Genomic DNA, 16,931 nt, shown 5'->3' on the forward strand with positions numbered 1-16,931 from the left:
GAGACCAGTAGAATTCCAGAGGCGGGTCCCATGGTAAATATTCTTGCGTACAGAATTCTGAGTTGAAGAAGGTGGGCTTTTGTTTCACGACAAAAATTCCTTAGATTGTTAAGACTGACATTTTTACCACAGCCGATTGGCTGAGATGGGTTCTATTGTTATGCAAATGAGGTGTTTATATGGCGCTGATATCGAAATGTCATTCGGCAGATAAAAGACAGTTGGATTGTTGTTGTATAGTGATGAAAGCATGCTGAAGTGTTTTTTAAACTAAACGGGATTCCAGCTTCACTCTAATTGTGAAAACTCAGTCATAGCTTTGCTCTAATTACACAAACATTGGTCTGGAATCCTCGAGAAACGTGCAGTATGTGTTATGGTGATTCCAAAGCACTGTTGGACTCTATTGTGCTGTCCTTGCTGACTGAAGTGACTTGAAGTTAGTAGGGTAGAAACTAGAAATACACCGTTTTCCGAGGCGAGGATCTTAATTTAGAACATTTGACTGAGTGGAGAGTCTTAACGAGAACGTGAAAACCTTGGTTAACCAATGGATGTTTCCACGGGTTAATTTGCAGGGATAAAGCGGTTATACCGAGACTAACTTTTTGGTGAGTTTTGCTGTTTAATAACTGGCGAAATTAACATTATTTCGAGAGTGCTGTGAGTGGTTTGTCTATCCACTCGATGGATAAACCGTCAAAGGACTAATGGTTTGGTAAGCGAAAATCTCCTATGTTTTCTCTGCGTTTAGAAGGTTCCTGCCACCCTATTTTCATTCTTTTATGAAACATTCCTTTGGTGAGGCATGGAGGTAGAATTCTACCTCCATCGGGGGTGGGGGGGGGGGTGTAAGACAGATATGAAAAGAACTGCGCCCTCTGCAGACTTTTTAAGTGCAAATCCAGGTGTTCGGGATTTCTTGTTTATAGATAATGGTCAGTCGGACCTGTATTTTGGGTTAACAAACGGATTAATCTCTCGCTGTTTTTTTCTTAAATTTTAAGGTCCTTGCTCTTTAAATTCGTAGTTATTTTGTTCAACTGAGTGTTGATAACGAGGGGTTTAATTATGCTATGAATATTCATAGATTATGATGACTATTCATCATAAAGAATCAGGCATCATTCGATGGAATGATGAGGTCACCAACAAGTTGCGTCTCTCTTCCCATGTGTGTGGTTTTGGTTTGCAATAACAATTCTTTATTTAGGCATAAGGCAATACATACACAAATATAAACATTTTAGTACGTAAATAAAAATGTAAAAAAAAAAAATGAATACTGCCCCCTATCTATACCCCATAAATTGTGAATAAATGAAAAAAATCACGAAAAAAATAAATAAAGCAATGCAATTATAACGAGGAAATTACAAGGAAATGGAAATGGGACACCAGGGAGCACAGACATAACAAAAGTTGTTAATCACCGTACATAAAATAAAGCTCTATATTTGGAGCTACCGTAATGACAGGAAAACCCCAGAGCACCAACCCAATGTTTGTAAGGTAATGGCATCCGCCTGCCTCTGTCTTTGTAAATCGGGTGATCTCAAGTCTGCCCTGAACTTGTCGCTTTTTGACCAGTCGGAAATGCGTCACACGAAAATCATGAGTCACTTGCCGCATCCCACCACGGGCTTCTCATGGCTGTACGCGTAACTTTCGCTCCTAACAGCCCACTCTAAACCGTAGACGTCCCGAAACGACCCATTGATTTCTTGCAGTAAGAATCGTCTGATTTTATGAATGGAAGACTGATAATGTGTCACTGTGCATGCGCGTAACCCAGGGGTAGTCCAACAGTACAGTGGATCTGGAAAGTTCCTGACTTTGATCAACGCCAAAGCAAGACAAGGACTTTAAATTGCTCGTCTTGAATGTTCATTCTCGGAGCAGGAGTAAACGGTAAGTCGGTGATTTTTTTATTTTTTCATTTTATATTTCAATTATAAGAGTAATTTACTATAAGCAATAAATCATTATTAAAGATTGCTATTGAAACAGCTGTGTGTTTAGTGTTAGCCTACGTAGGTTGAAGCTAGGCCTATGATATGTGTACACTGTATATGTGTTGAAAGGTTAGCGTGTTAGACCCAATAGTTTCAATAAGTTTCAGAATGTGTTAAATCAATCCTACTCTATAAAACTATCTGGTCACAGGGGCCCGGGCCCATTCCTTGATGAGCCTGACACGGAAAGTAGTTTTAAAATCAAATTTTGCGTAAGTTTAAACCATTTCTGGATCACTTTGAATCAGATTCTTAACGTCAGGGTACCCTGATCCGGGGTCAATTCTGACCCAGTGATCCAGAAGTTTTAAGTTAACCCAATACGACAGATCTAAAACACAAGCAAATAATATCCCCAAGTGCCGAAGTGTGACCTGGGTTTAGGATACGTTTGGAGTGTTCCAACCCCAGCCAACATTTGGGAAATCCCCATAATCGGTTCGTGTCAATATCTATCTTGAGTAGCTTCAGTGAGATTCTTGACCAATATAAATCAAACCACTGTAGTGTAAAGAATCATGAGCTGGTTATTTTGAGAGGGTTGGGCCAGAGTTGTCCAAGGTTTCCCAGAATGAGGCAAGACTGCCAAACCGTAAAGTGACTCAAAAGACGTGCCCATCAACACGGATCAGGTCCCTAGACACATTCAAAGGAAACGAGTCTGAAGGAAAAACTGTCTCAAAAGTTGCCTTGTGGATGTGTTTTTATTCCAAGTGTTCTTTTCCTATTAGTCTTATTTCGACCTGTAGTGTAGATACACCCCCAGTAAAAAATGTCAAAGAAGGATTGCTATGAATGGGGCTTTGTAATAGGCCTTTTGTAAAATCCTAAGATAATAGTTTTAATAAAATATATATCCAAAGCATGTTGAACAGCTTCCATCTTAAAGTAGAAGGTAACTTAACCGTATGCATTATAAAATTAAAATAAAAAAAAACAGGTATTCACCAAAACTTCCACCTTCAATGAATTGTACTTTATGCGGATAATTAAATTGAACCCCAACTGAGGCATAGATTGCTTTTTGACTTGCATGTGCGAATCTTATTAAATTGGAAGTACGTTCCCATTTGACGTTAAGAGTAATGAACCACCGGTTGCTTTTTCTGTTGGACAGCACATTGCATTCCCACTGTCTGATTATAAGAAAACGAACCAGTAACCGCTAATGTTAGGCTTTTAACAAAGTTTCTCACTTATTTCCTGCTTTGGAAGACAATGGATATGAGATTAGTTTCCAACATAATCTTTGAAGTAACAGCAATTCAGAATTGTTTTCCCTCCAAAATGTTCAATCACTTGGCAAATTCGTTTACGAAGTCCCTTTAATAAGAAGTATTCTTGCATGGTGGGAGTATAATTAGATGAGGGTTTGCGGTAGATGATAGTAGTTTTTGGTTATGAGAAGAACCGTTGTTCAATTGTGAATATTGATTGAACATAATTTAAAGTTTGCAAATCAGAATCAGAGTTTGGTATAACTGCATTTATAATACACAAAAAGCACAATAAGCGAGGGAAAACATTGAAAACAATGGCAGACTAGACCTGCAGGATATTATGTAAACACAACTGCACTTTGACAAAACAATATTATTAGAATGGAATTCGGTATTGTTACAAAGGTGGATGCCGGCATCGGTTGATTTGCATAAACCCGCTCCACACAAAGATCTGTCCTCTCTTACCATGATTTCTGAGGTCTATTTTTGATTATTCTTTCTGACTGGCATTCCGGACAAGTTCACAGTACTTAGTAAATATGTACGCATGCCTGCTTGCATTATAAAATTACTGGACGACTGTGCAGGCCTACAGTCCAAAAGTTACAAGAGATCTTCATATAGGCGCAATATTTATTGGAAAATAAAAGTAATTCTACCAAAATATAGATTGGGGCATAATCTTTTACAAACTTAAATCATTAAAGAAGTCTCCAGATTTGTCTTATCAAAATCACTGTGAAGTAGAGCAAGGGGAATATGATTCAAATTGCATTCCCGAACGGATTGCGTAAAGGCACCATTCACACGTTCCCGTTCTTTGGTTTCAAACAATCACCAAAAATATGTCTTTCGAGAAAACACCCTGTCATTGTTGAGATTTTTTTTTTTTTTTTTTTTTTTTAGAGGAAGATTAGGCTTACTGTATAGGATATGATTTACAGTTAACCTCTTGTTTCCAGATTTAATAACTTCCCAGGGAAGTGCACATATTAAACCAATCAACCTTCACCCAATGAGTTCTTTGACACCTTAAAGTCAATGGTGGGAGTATTGCTCATAATAATTTATATAAGTATTCAGTACGAGGAATTGTTACTGTGGGGCATTCATAATATTATTGAAGTTTTGAGCATTACAAATTGCCTTTTTGAACGTGGGTAGGTGTTGTGTCAAAGTTAATATTTGAAAATCTAATACAAAATGGCAAATCAAATGTTTTCATGGATGGGTGATGATCGAAGAAAGTTTACACATAGTTGATACATACTTAAAGGGAAGGTACACGTTTGGTAATTTCTCAAAACAAATATTAACTTAAAAACTGACTTGGTAACGAGCATTGAAGAGCTGTTGATAATAATACAAAACATTGTGGAAAACTACTCCCTCTGAAGTAACGTAGTTTTTGATAAAGAGGTAATTTCTCACTAAAGTAATAAAAGGCTTCTAGCTAGAAGTTTTTTAATCTTATCTCATCTGAAACCACACAAATTCGTCCAACAAGGGTGTTTTTTCTTTCCTCATTTTCTCGCAACTTCGATGACCAATTGAGCCCAAATTTTCACAGGCTTTTTATTTTATGGTTATAATGGGATACACCAAGTGAGAAGACTGGTCTTTGACAATTACCAAACGTGTACCTTCCCTTTAAGTTCTGAATGGCCTCCAGTAGTTCCGGGGGGAGAACCATATATTTTTGCTTCATGTCTCGATTCAGTAGTAATTGTTAGATAGAGGTACCAAACCGTCTATAACTATTGTCCATAAATTATTAATACTTTTTTTCTCTGTCATCTTAGGTCTGATAATTACGTCACCATGACGTCCACGCTGAGGGCCATTTTGATACTCTACCTGACCTGTGCTGCAGAAGCATTACCAGTGGTGAAGACTGATTATCACAATCATGCACAGCTGACGTCAGTGATGACGTCACTTTCAAAAATATACCCGGATACTAGTTACATGTACAGCATTGGAAAATCAGTGAAAGGTTTGGCTTTGCACTTTTGGGCTGTTCTGTGGATTTATTTATGCATTCTTCTATTTAACAAAATATTACTTTCTTCGTGTATTGTCGTAGATTATTGTGTAAATCCTGGTTTTTTCTAACTTACGTTGGAGGGTGTAAGCAATCTGTCAAACTTCACTCTCATAATAGATGAGCCTCTCTCTAAATAATCAACATCAAACCTTATTCACTTTAATTTGTATCTTTTTGATGTGGGACAAAGATGACAAGACGAGGGAAATGCCAGGCAGGCTTGTATATCTCAATCTCCCAAAAGGCCTCGATGTCTGGAACGATTTTGATGCAAGACATTTAACTAACCACAACCGCATAATGTCCTGCAATAACGTTACTCACTCATTTCTCTCCTCTATCATTGTTTAGGTAGAGACCTTTGGGTGATGGCTGTTGCTGGGAGTAAACCAAATGGTCGGGTAACGGGCAGACCAGAAGCTAAATACGTAGGCAACATGCATGGCAATGAGGTGGGTTCTAGTCCTATAGGCCTTTACCAATACATAAGCTTGGGCCCCGTCATCCGCTTCGGGCTCCATTACAAAGGTTTCAAACAGCGTGTACATTGCACGAGGTGGTTCGAACATCAGCCGTGGAGCCTAGAGCCCGCCGGAGCCCAACAGATTTTTAAGAAAGACCAATTTTCTTGAGTGTTTGTTTCGGAAAAGTAAGAATGGAAAATGAATATTTCAAAAACAGATTCCTCGTTGTTTTGTCCATTCAGGCTGTCGGTAGAGAAATTTTACTCCATTTTTTGGAGCATCTACTTCTGGAATATCAGAATGGAAATAGCGAAGTAATACAACTAATGGACACCACAAGGATCCACATCTTACCCTCTATGAACCCAGATGGGTTTGAACTATCCACGCAAAGATGTAGAGGGGTTGACTCAAGGTAGGCAAGCATTTCTGGTATATCCTAATGATAACTTATGAATAACTAAGTATTCCTTTGATAAGGGCACAACATTTACAAGGTTTTTGCATAATTTGAATTGACTCTTCAAGTTACCTTTCTCCTCAGATCGAACGACAACGGCTACGATCTTAATAGGAACTTTCCGGACTTCTTTGAGCCAAACAACAGCCCACTTCAGCCGGAGACACTGGCCGTGATTCAATGGATACAAAGAAACCAGTTTGTCCTGTCTGCTAACTTCCATGGAGGAGCTCTGGTTGCTAACTACCCCTACGATATTAGGCCGCCTGGTAAGTGACTTACGAACCTTTCTTGACGCTTGTCACACAAGGCAACTTTTACTGGCAACTTGAATGCAACAACTGCAGTGCAAACTACAGGACTACTTTGGTATAACCATCATGAGTATATTTTTTTCAAAACAATGTCTTACGATCCCTGAGAATATAATACGTAAACATTCAAATGTGAATAAATTCTCTTCTTGGAGATTGTCTTATATCTGGAACTTCTGACTTTTAAATTGCCTCATGGGACATGACGTTCTCTCCAAGATAGACACACCTCATTGTAACTGTCAATGATTATGTGGTGCTTGCTCTCAATTGTCCCTACCTCATAGGCTACTCGAACAGTGTAAAAAATGAGAATTGTATTTAACGATTTGGAAAAGTCACATTCAAAAATTAGTTTAGCAGACCCTTTCTCTGTACTTTGATTGGCAAATTGCTCCAACAAACCCCTCATCATTTTGCAATTATATAAAATGACTTATCTCTTGGCTTAGGGGAATGTTTCACATTTTTCATTTCAAAACAAATTATATGTTGTCCTATGTGTGATATACAAACAATATATATTTATGTTCATAATCTCTCTACACAAGACGCCATCTAGAGGGAGATGGTGAATGCAAAAAGAAAAAACGGTGATCTATTTCATTTTGTTGATCACAGAGGCTGAAAACACCCTGGAAACTCCATACCACCAAAGTCCAGACGACAAAGTGTTTAAATTCCTCGCCAAGACGTATTCTAAGACACACCCACGAATGCATCTTGCCAATGAGAACGCATGTGGTCCGAACAGCGATGCAGGCTTTACGGACGGGATAACCAACGGAGCAGACTGGTATCCTCTTGCAGGTACACAAATTAATAGGCATTTACAGAATCTTTTCGAAACCACGAAATTTGTATCTGTAGGCTCAGTCAGCCACCTTAAAACCCTGGCCCCGGTGCCGAACCGCATGAATACCAAAAGGTCCTAGCTTGAAACGAAACCATGCTTTTGAAAAGTAGGTCCACGGACCCATACCATTGCTTTTTGTAACAAGTGTTTACTTTTTCTCAATCAAAAGGGGTCAGTCTCGATTTTGATTTTTTTATATTTATTTGACTGTGTGGGATGTTTTACAGGAAATACAATTTTGGGTGAAAATGTCGAATACTTTTCCCAGCCATGGCTGTACAATATAAGAACCTCAATTAATGAAGTGTAAACAAAAAATGGTATTGAAGGAAAGTATAAATTGTTTAATGTTTTACTGTCACATGTAAAATAGTTTATATTTTGAAATGCATTTTGGTTTTGCGTTTCTAAAAAAAAAACCTCGTTTTTACTTTACACACTACAAAATACACACAAAAAATTACCGTTATCTACGAAAAATACATCGAAAACAATAAACATTTATGAAAGGTATTACAATATGCAGGCGTATTACAAAGGTTTACAATCGACACGTTATGAATACAATCAGATAATTAATATTATCTGTTTTTCAGGTGGGATGCAAGATTACAACTACGTCTACGGTGGTTGCTTGGAGATCACTTTAGAGGTTTCTTGCTGTAAGTACCCCACCGCTTCCAAGTTGTTGAAGTTCTGGAACGAGAACCGGCACCCCATGCTGGAATTTCTCAAGCAAGCAAATCGAGGTATGCTAACACAAAATGTTTTGTCTTTTCAGGTTTATTTATTCTGTACATTGAGTAAACTTAAAACTTCTTTTCCCCTTATAAATCATGCGTTTACATACCAATGAAATTATTACATGACTTCTAAATTTTTATCTACTGTTTGTACGTACTTTTAGGTGTAAAAGGTCAAGTGTTTGACACGAGCAGGAACCCTATCGAGGGCGCTAGCGTATGGGTCCTGGAACACAAATCGCCTCTACCTCTCTTCACCACGGCGTCTGGAGAATATTGGAAAATACTTCTTCCAGGATCGTACACATTAAATGTCAGTACATGTATATTGATTTGGTATCCCAATAATAACCCGATTTCATTCTCCAACAAACAAAGAAATGAAAAATATATAACTGAATAAAATTGTTTATCAATATAATATGTAGCAATATTATGGTGATATTTCCTTAAAGTGATGTCTTAATTTTATCAATTAGGTTACAAATGAAATGTTTTGATCATCAATAATTTGTGTCCTTTCTTTCAGGTATCAAAGTACGGTTTTGTGACCCAAAACCTCAAATTCAAAATCCCAGAAGGTTCGAATGACGCTATAGTCTTTGACGTCACTCTTAAAGATACTGGAAGTCACCTCCTTGCATCTGAACAAACTGAACCCACGCCCTCACTTGCTATGATTTGGTCAGTCACTAAGAGGCAGTCCATTGTCATGACAACGGTTGTATTATTGATGCAACTATGGATATGAATTCGAAGAGAGAAAGCAGCATTATAGTCTACCTTCTTGCTCAAGACATACTCTTCAATTTGACCAATAAATTTAGACATTCAAAGTTTCATAACAAAAGGCATGAGCTGTCATTTTGTGTCACCATCTCACGGCTTTGTCTCTGGCTTCGGTTTTCTTAAACTAAGGAGCCTAAGCTGGAGTGGATCAAATAAAGCCAATCCGAGATTTCAAAAGGGTGCCCATCACTGTAGCAAAGCAAGTCATAGTCTGAGGGGATGATGTCTTCAAGCAATAGCTAGGATCGTCGTTCCCACAATATCCAGTCTTTCACTGAGTTGAAACGGGTCACTAGGTCTATGCTCAAAACTTCAACTATATTCATAATATTTATCTCAAATAGCAATTACTAAGTTTTTCATAATTATTTATAACTTTGCAGCTTCAGGGCACAACGTCTTTCGATGGGACAATAAATTGAAAAGTCTAGATTTTCTTCTTAGCAGGTATTTTTATTTGAAATGACATGTCCATTATATCCATAAACGTATACCACAAAAAGATCACACATTTCTGCCAATCATGCACTACTATTACACAAAATTGTTGTCTTTGAGAAATAACTTCTATAACCACATTGAGCTGTGTATGAAGAAATAATTGGCTGACACATTTCTGCCATGGAAAAATAAGCGCGGAATTTTAGTTACAAAAAGTACTCACAGACAATCGTTACATTAAAAAATAAAAAAAAGGTTAATTCCTTTTTTGCTTTTGGTCAGCAAAGTATATTCATGTAGGGTAAGGTGGGAGCATGTGCCCCGGATCACACACCCCAAATCGACCTAGGTTCGTTATTTTTTTAGTAAGAGAAAAAGGGTGGGTCTTGGCCACTGGCAACAAGACCACACTGTACAGCCATGTGCAACTTTACCCTACGGACGCATAGGTGTAAAACTTCTGTTCTTTTAGTCCTGACCCCTTAATTACACCAATTACATCAATGCAACTAAGCCATAGTAAGGCATATGCTTTCTGTAACTAAAAGTAGGCAACTTCATACATGTACAGGAAACTTACACAAGACGGTAATAGATCGATAAAGACCCGCAAGAAGTAGGGCGCTTGGTACATAAAGTTCAAGGCTGGAAATATATTTTAAAAACTTCTAAAAGTTGTTTAAGGGAACCCTCTGGCTTAATACAAAGCAGTTTTGAAAAGTAAGGGCTTGGCTCAAAAGCAATCAGTTTGGGGTATTACTGTGGCTATATATTTTGTTGAACAGAAAACCCATTGAAAAATAATTTTGTTAGAGCTTTATGTTCCAAACTATAACTAGCAGGAAGTTAAATCAGTTACCATGGTGCATGAACCGATGACAATGCTGAAAGCAATCATGCTGAAGAAAGCACCTGTTTCAATGTGTGTTGTGTCAAGGGTGTGGCAACCATCAAAACAGAATGTCATGATGAGGTGACATGGTGACCCAGAAATCGTGGAACAGATTTTACAGAAGGAGGATTGGTCATTTGGATAATCTGACAGGTCACTGATAAAAAAGTTCAGACCATCACCAATCATCAAGGAATAAAAGCACAACTTTCCGACTGATTTGACTGTGTCAAGAATATTATTATACTCTTGACCTTTTTGTTCAACATAGTCCTTGTCACAGAGAAACCCCCATGTTGATTTGTTTAAATGCATATTCATAAGCTGACATGAATATTGATGACCTGTACCCATATTGTGAATAATGCAAAAACTTATAGAAAGCTTCTCTCTATCCACCTGTTGCTGCATTGTCTTGAATTGTTCTAACTTCTGTGAAGTATGGCCAAATATTTTGTCATGTATAGAGTACAAAGCATTTTTATATCTAGGCAAGAAAATATTAGTCATAATATAAAAAAAAAATTAAAATCTCTGTATATATGCTACTTCCTTTATGACACAGAAATAAATTGTACTCCTATTTAAAGAAGAGTCTGTCTACAAGTTCATCTTCTATTACATTTGATTTGATGCCCTTTCACGTTAAAGCAACGTCCTTTCACGTTAAAGCAACAAGTCTCGCGATAATTTCACCCTTGGTCCCCATTGGTGTCAAGGGTCAATTTCTCGCGAGACTCCAATCATAAAAAAAAATATCTAATGCAGAGTTATCTGCACAGTGTAACAAAAAATAATATGCGTAGCTGGAGGCCAAATACAAAAATATAGTATACAAAATAAGCGATCTGTAGCCTAATTATATGGTTTAATTTATAGCTAATGCGAATAAAGAATTTGCACATCACACCATTTTGTGCGATATCGACTACCTAAGTAAAAAATGTCTCCTTTTAAAAATTAAAGTTCGAACTGATATAAATTGCAAATAAAATTGTCCACTCTCATCGATTTTTTTTCTTCACGGAACTCGGGAAAGCACCGAGTTTGTAGTACTTACCCATCGGAGTATGGGTAAAACACAAATTATATTCTTTACTCTCGATGCAAATTTACCATCAGTCTGTAAAATTATAAAGTTTTGAAATTACATGTTTTTAGCAAAATGTTCACAGCTGACCAAAAAAACCCACAATTGAATATCCCACGATGCCGAACTTCGAGTACTTTGATGTTTAAAGTTTTACAATTAATATACATGTACATGTATACGGTTAAATAATAGGTTGATGTACATACAAAGAATATAAAAAATAGAAAAATATGCCCAGCCTCCACACCCCCATGACTGTTTCAGCTGCGTTTGCTACACATCGGAGTAGTGAAAACCCAACGGCCTCGCGCTAAAAGCCGGCATAAAACCAAACATTTCCGTTCGCGGCACGTACACCCACATCCAGTCCACCTCACGTTGCTGACCTGAGTTCACCACCACGACCTCTGCTTCAACCACGCTGACCTCGTCCTCGTCATGCGCAGTGTAATCCTCAATCACCACGTATGTCTCAATCAAGGGGGTGCTAGACTGTGATCTTATGTTAGTGTTGAATTTGTTGGGACGCGCTCGAATTTTTCTCATTGGCTGGAGAAAGCGACAATCGGGTATGTTTTGTGAAGAACTTGAGTGGGATTGGTTGATAGTTTTTGAGGGGAAAGTATCCACAGCTGATTGGTCGGTGGACTGCTTATCAGATGGTACAGACTTGCGCTTTGGATTGGCTTGTTGGGCAAGATGGCGGGAGTTTGAGTCAGATGTGTGATTTAGTTGCTTGGGCAGAGATTGCTCGCCGGAAGAAGATGCCAAGTTGTCCCGATGATTATGGTGACTTGGTGGTTCTAAAACAAAACAATAAACAAGTATACTATGAATGAGTTCATTAAATATTAATTTTTGTTTTTACCCACATTCACCGATGTGTGTTAGCACTGTATACTCAGTACTTCCCCGAGTCCTGTGAAAAAATATCGGCAACTATTTTTTTATTGTGCCGAAAAATGGCAAATCCAGTAATGTATGGGAGTTTGTTTTTGTTTCAATGCTAACCTTCCTCGGATGTCATATGCAGAAATATTCTCGGAACAAATCCTTCCTCTTGAAACTTGGAATGTTTCTTCACGAGCAGCCAATCAGAATCGTCGATATTCAGCACCTGGACACACTCCCCTACGTCCAATGAAAGATCGCCTTCATTCCTCGCTTCGAAGGCGTAGACAGCCACGGCTTCCCCAAGATCCACTTTCACGATATCGGTCCTTCGACTAACTGCGCCCTTCTCTTGATGATTATCCCTCTTTTGAGTGGTAGAGTCCAAAGAAGCCTTCATTGCGGCAACAACTTTCACGATGTCCTCCCTGGATGCTTCCACGGCAGAGATATGCCGGGCGCGTCCATTCGGATTTCCAGGGGCGCTACGTCTCACCTTCCGTTTCTGTTGGTTGGAGAGAGGGATCTGCAAAGCACGAACGTTAGTTGCTGATCTTGTTGCCGAGGTTGCAGAAAGGTCTTCTTTAGTCTGGTTAGTTGATCCGGTAAAAGATGCAGATTTATACATCTTCACGGGCAGTGGGGGAATTCGACCATCTTCATCAACTCCTGGAGTTGTTTCAGGCGCCATCTTGGTTGTACTGACGATCTTTGCCTCCTTGAGTGCGTTGGCGGCAAACTTTGGTTTGTGGATGAGATTTTTAGGCGGTTGATTTGAAACGACCTCGGCACGAACAGTTCCCTTATCAATGACAGTCTCTAAATGTACGTTCATTTCATCTATTTGTATAACCGAGGACTCAATAGTGCTGGGAGTAATCTGACGGGACTGCTCGTCTTCCTTCTCACCGAAAATCTCGTCATTTGGTCCGGGGTCACTTTTGCATACTGAGGTTAATCGCTGCATTTGAACTCCTGCTCTATTTTTATTTGAACCATCCAAATGTCGTTCCTCGAAGTTAACGTCTGTCACGGCACCACGATTTGAATATTCCTTTACAGTATTTGAGTTCACTGATCGTAAGTCAAGTTTGACATTCGAAAAACCCTCTCGATTTACAGCATTGCGAGTTGCTTTCTGTATTTTCATTTCAACTTTATTAGTAATGAAAATATTGTCAATGTTTTCTTCCTTCACGGTGAGGTTTGGCGAGCGTGGAGACTCATTCGTGACCTCAGTTGACACTCGTCTGAGAGAGCTTCTCCGTCGACTCTTGACGTTCGATCTCTGCGGGGTGGGTCTCAACTTCCCTGCAGGCAACTTCACCGAACCCTGAAGAGACCGACTAGGGGTTGTCCTGTGAGCCGGTGGGGGTACCGAGACGGAGCTTCCTCCTGGGTGGGTATCTTGGTGATTGACCGGGCGCTGAATGATCTCCATGCGAAGGCAGACAGACGGCCGAGGGCGACTCACATTGGTGGCTTCACTTAAAGGTGATCTTTCTCCAGTTTGGCGCCATTTTCTGGCCGTGGATGACTCGAGCCTGAGCTTTACTGCACTTGGATCCAGTGCACGCTCCGAGGTTGCTCGCATGTAGAGTGGTTTAGACCTTACTAGGCTTCCGACTGCACTAAACTGTCCTCGGTTCCAATGCTCAATGTTTTCATTGTTGATATTTTGTGTGGAAGTTTTTGTCAAGTTTTTCCTCACGGGTTGCTTTTCCTTCCTTCTAAACGAACCCATCTTTTTAGACCTCCTTCTGAGACTCTCCATACTTGGAGACTTCTTTATTCTTGAGTGTCTTTGTTTAGGAGCAATAGGAGAGTTCTGGAGAAGAAGAGGCTCTCTTTCGAAGACGGAATCATCGGTCATGACAGACTCACTTCTTCGCGTCTTCTTTGGGGAGTATACATTCATGGCTTTCATGTCATCGGCAATCATGTTCATATGGAGATGGTGATGTCTTGGGTGCTGGAGATGGTGATGTCTTGGATGCTGAATCTGGTCATCATTGAATACAACATCATTTGAATCATCACTGTGGGTTCTCTTCACTCTACACATACTATTTTTAGATTCCGTAACCTCTGACCTCGAAGCCTTTTCTCCAGCTGCTTTGTTATTGTTGTTATCGTCTTTGCCGATTTCAGACGCCATGCTGAAACCACCCAGACTGACGGCGTCTATATTATCAAAATCGACCTCGTTCAGTGTGGGTAGGCACCGACGCTGCCTCACCCACGTCGGTAGGTTGTAGTGTGCCTTTTGGCTCCCGCTGCTGGACGGCGTTGTCCTGGGGTCACGTCCGTAAGACTGGGCTGGAGTTTTCTGCTCTTTAAAGGTGTCATTATTTTCTGTCTGATCAATGATTGAATCAATGTTAGTGACGTCATGTTGGTCTCGGGATGAGATGAAGGTCTCTTCAAAGAAAGTAAAGGACTGTACGGTGGCAGGATCGCGTGAGAGAAAACCGGTATCTTGGGGCTTTGTGCAATCATCATTTGTCAGTAGAGTCTTTTCAGCATCTGAAAAGAACAACAGTACATAAAATAAAACTCTAGAGGGTATATACATAAAATGAGATGTTCTTGGTTCATAGTGAGTACAAAAAAGTAAAGACATTGAAAAGTGGGTCAAAGTTTGGAGGTACGTCACAGCCAGTCACGAATTATTTGAACAAAATAATGCAAATAAGACAACGTTTGACTGTACAGATAATTAAATAAACCGTGTAAAAATGTGTACCTCCACCGACGTACACTCCCGCGTAAGATTCCTGTCGTTCAAGTTCTCGTCCCCCCGTTTCACACTCACGACCTGATCCTATGTCACCGTAGAGGGCGCTGAAGCCTCCTTGAGATGCTAGAGAGACATCGCTCCCTCTCCTCTCGAAGGAGACGGATGTTCCCCGATTGCGGACGTTGGAACGAATTTTACCTGTCCTTGGCCCAGCAAAACCTGTTGAACGGAAGACAATGCAAAACGTAATTCGACACCAAAGTGATTTCAAATTATAATTAATTTATCCAAAACGCAAAATGATTTGTTTTTAAATGGGATAACGTTTAGGTTATGAAATTTAGTCATAGGGGACACCAAAGCTGTCAATATTTGCTTCTTACCATCAGGGAGATTTTGTTCAACAAGCAGGGAGATGTAAAAGTGTCCATAATCTGAGAGATGTTGAAAAATTTTCATAATTTAAAAAAAGATACTGTTAGTTTTTTTTTTAAGAACTCGAGAGGGTTGTCAGCTCTTCTGAACGGGTAGACAACCTTGTTTATTAAAATATTTTTAGGAAGTATCCATGGAGTAGATTCTTCCCCCCCCCCCTCCCTCGGGCCACCCACGGCGAATTATTTTTGTAAAAACTCGTCTGAGTGATGGCGCCCTCTTTTGAACCATCATCCTTCAGCCTTAACAGTTTATCATGAGCTAGGAACACACACGAGATAAGGAGTAGTCCCAACGTTTTGAACTGAACAGTGGAAGTGATTTTATGGATTGTTAGGAATTAGGGTTATAATTATTGATTATATATATCAAGTTACAAATCAAACACTGTGATAATACCGTACCACACCGTTTGTAGAATATTATCTAGTATAAATTATAGACAAAGGTGAAAGTGGACCTCCTTCCTCCTGAATAATCATAACTTGTAAGATTAGGTGTAGAGCACGGAGAGCTTTTAATTGCTCAATGCGGAGAGAGGAACATATAATACAGAATGTTCTTTCTATACGTGCTCCACAAGAAGTCACAACCGTAAAACCACACCACTATTGGGACAACTGAGTGAATATATACTCATTGAGTCATCATGGACAGGACATTTTCTATCTGGTTTTAAGTTTTGTTTTTACTGTGTAAAAATGCTTACCTGTTTTTGTAAATCTCCTCAGCTTCAAAAGCCCCACGCTTGGACACAGGAATGACATCACTAAAGTTCTCAAGTCATCAACTTGACAGTAATGACAAGAGAGTGTACATCACCAATTACATCATCCAAACAACGAGGAAATTACCCTGTAATGTCTTGTGTACTATTCAGGCCTATAGTTGTTATTTGTTTTGAAGGTAGCAGTTGAGTTTCAAACCCAGCGCCACACACGATTGAAAGAATGCGATTGGGTTGCCCTGCCGCTGCTGGTAGGCCTTTCAGCTTATGTGAAAGGTCACATTCCAACGTACAGGTTGTTATCGCTGCATTCAATTTGGTTACCCCTCTGTGTATAGAGATTTCGTGACCATGTTTACCCTCCAAAGATTTCACTGATTTTACTAATCGCATGAGTGGGTTTGCGGTTGCAGACTGGATTTACTCGCAGACGGATCAGCAACAGGTGTAACAATAGAGTCGTAATTGGGGTTTTAAGATGTCACTTTTATTACCAGAGAGAAAGGACATGGGGCAAGCTTTATAGCTGGGTTGGTTTGGGGAGGGGGGGGGGGGGCGGCTGCAGCCCTGCGCAAATTTAATTTTGAGTTTATTTATAGGTGTCTCTTCTCGTCATCATTCTCCGAGTGCTCGTTTGTGTTTTGATAGAAACTAAGAGGGAAAACACAAACGAAACACAATTGTGGCAAATAATACACTAAACAATAAATAAAAGGCCCCAACATAAATAAATTCATGCCCCATTTGAGAACCGCAACGTTATTTATTGCCATCGTTTTGCAGTGATTCATTAAAAACAAA

At 39.4% G+C, this 16,931-nt stretch overlaps 2 protein-coding genes across 2 annotated transcripts; one reads left to right on the forward strand and one right to left on the reverse strand.

Annotated features, from left to right (window-relative positions):
- Nucleotides 1–1,692: 1,692 nt before the first annotated feature.
- LOC139939925 (carboxypeptidase M-like) lies at nt 1,693–8,875 on the forward strand. The gene is made up of 9 exons (XM_071936086.1): nt 1,693–1,911; nt 5,041–5,234; nt 5,637–5,737; nt 5,992–6,164; nt 6,294–6,478; nt 7,145–7,333; nt 7,976–8,128; nt 8,287–8,435; nt 8,652–8,875. Exons 2-9 carry the CDS (start codon nt 5,060–5,062, stop codon nt 8,871–8,873), a joined length of 1,347 nt encoding a protein of 448 aa, XP_071792187.1. The 5' UTR covers nt 1,693–1,911; nt 5,041–5,059; the 3' UTR covers nt 8,874–8,875.
- A 2,735-nt stretch (nt 8,876–11,610) lies between these two features.
- On the reverse strand, nt 11,611–16,375 carry LOC139939924 (uncharacterized). The gene is made up of 4 exons (XM_071936085.1): nt 16,113–16,375; nt 14,975–15,187; nt 12,349–14,754; nt 11,611–12,140 (listed from the first exon to the last, which is right to left on the reverse strand). The coding sequence occupies exons 1-4, from the start codon at nt 16,168–16,170 to the stop codon at nt 11,611–11,613; spliced, it is 3,207 nt and encodes a 1,068-aa protein (XP_071792186.1). The 5' UTR covers nt 16,171–16,375.
- Nucleotides 16,376–16,931: the final 556 nt, after the last annotated feature.

The sequence above is a fragment of the Asterias amurensis genome, chromosome 7 (assembly GCF_032118995.1).
Source record: "Asterias amurensis chromosome 7, ASM3211899v1".
NCBI lineage: Eukaryota > Metazoa > Echinodermata > Asteroidea > Forcipulatida > Asteriidae > Asterias > Asterias amurensis.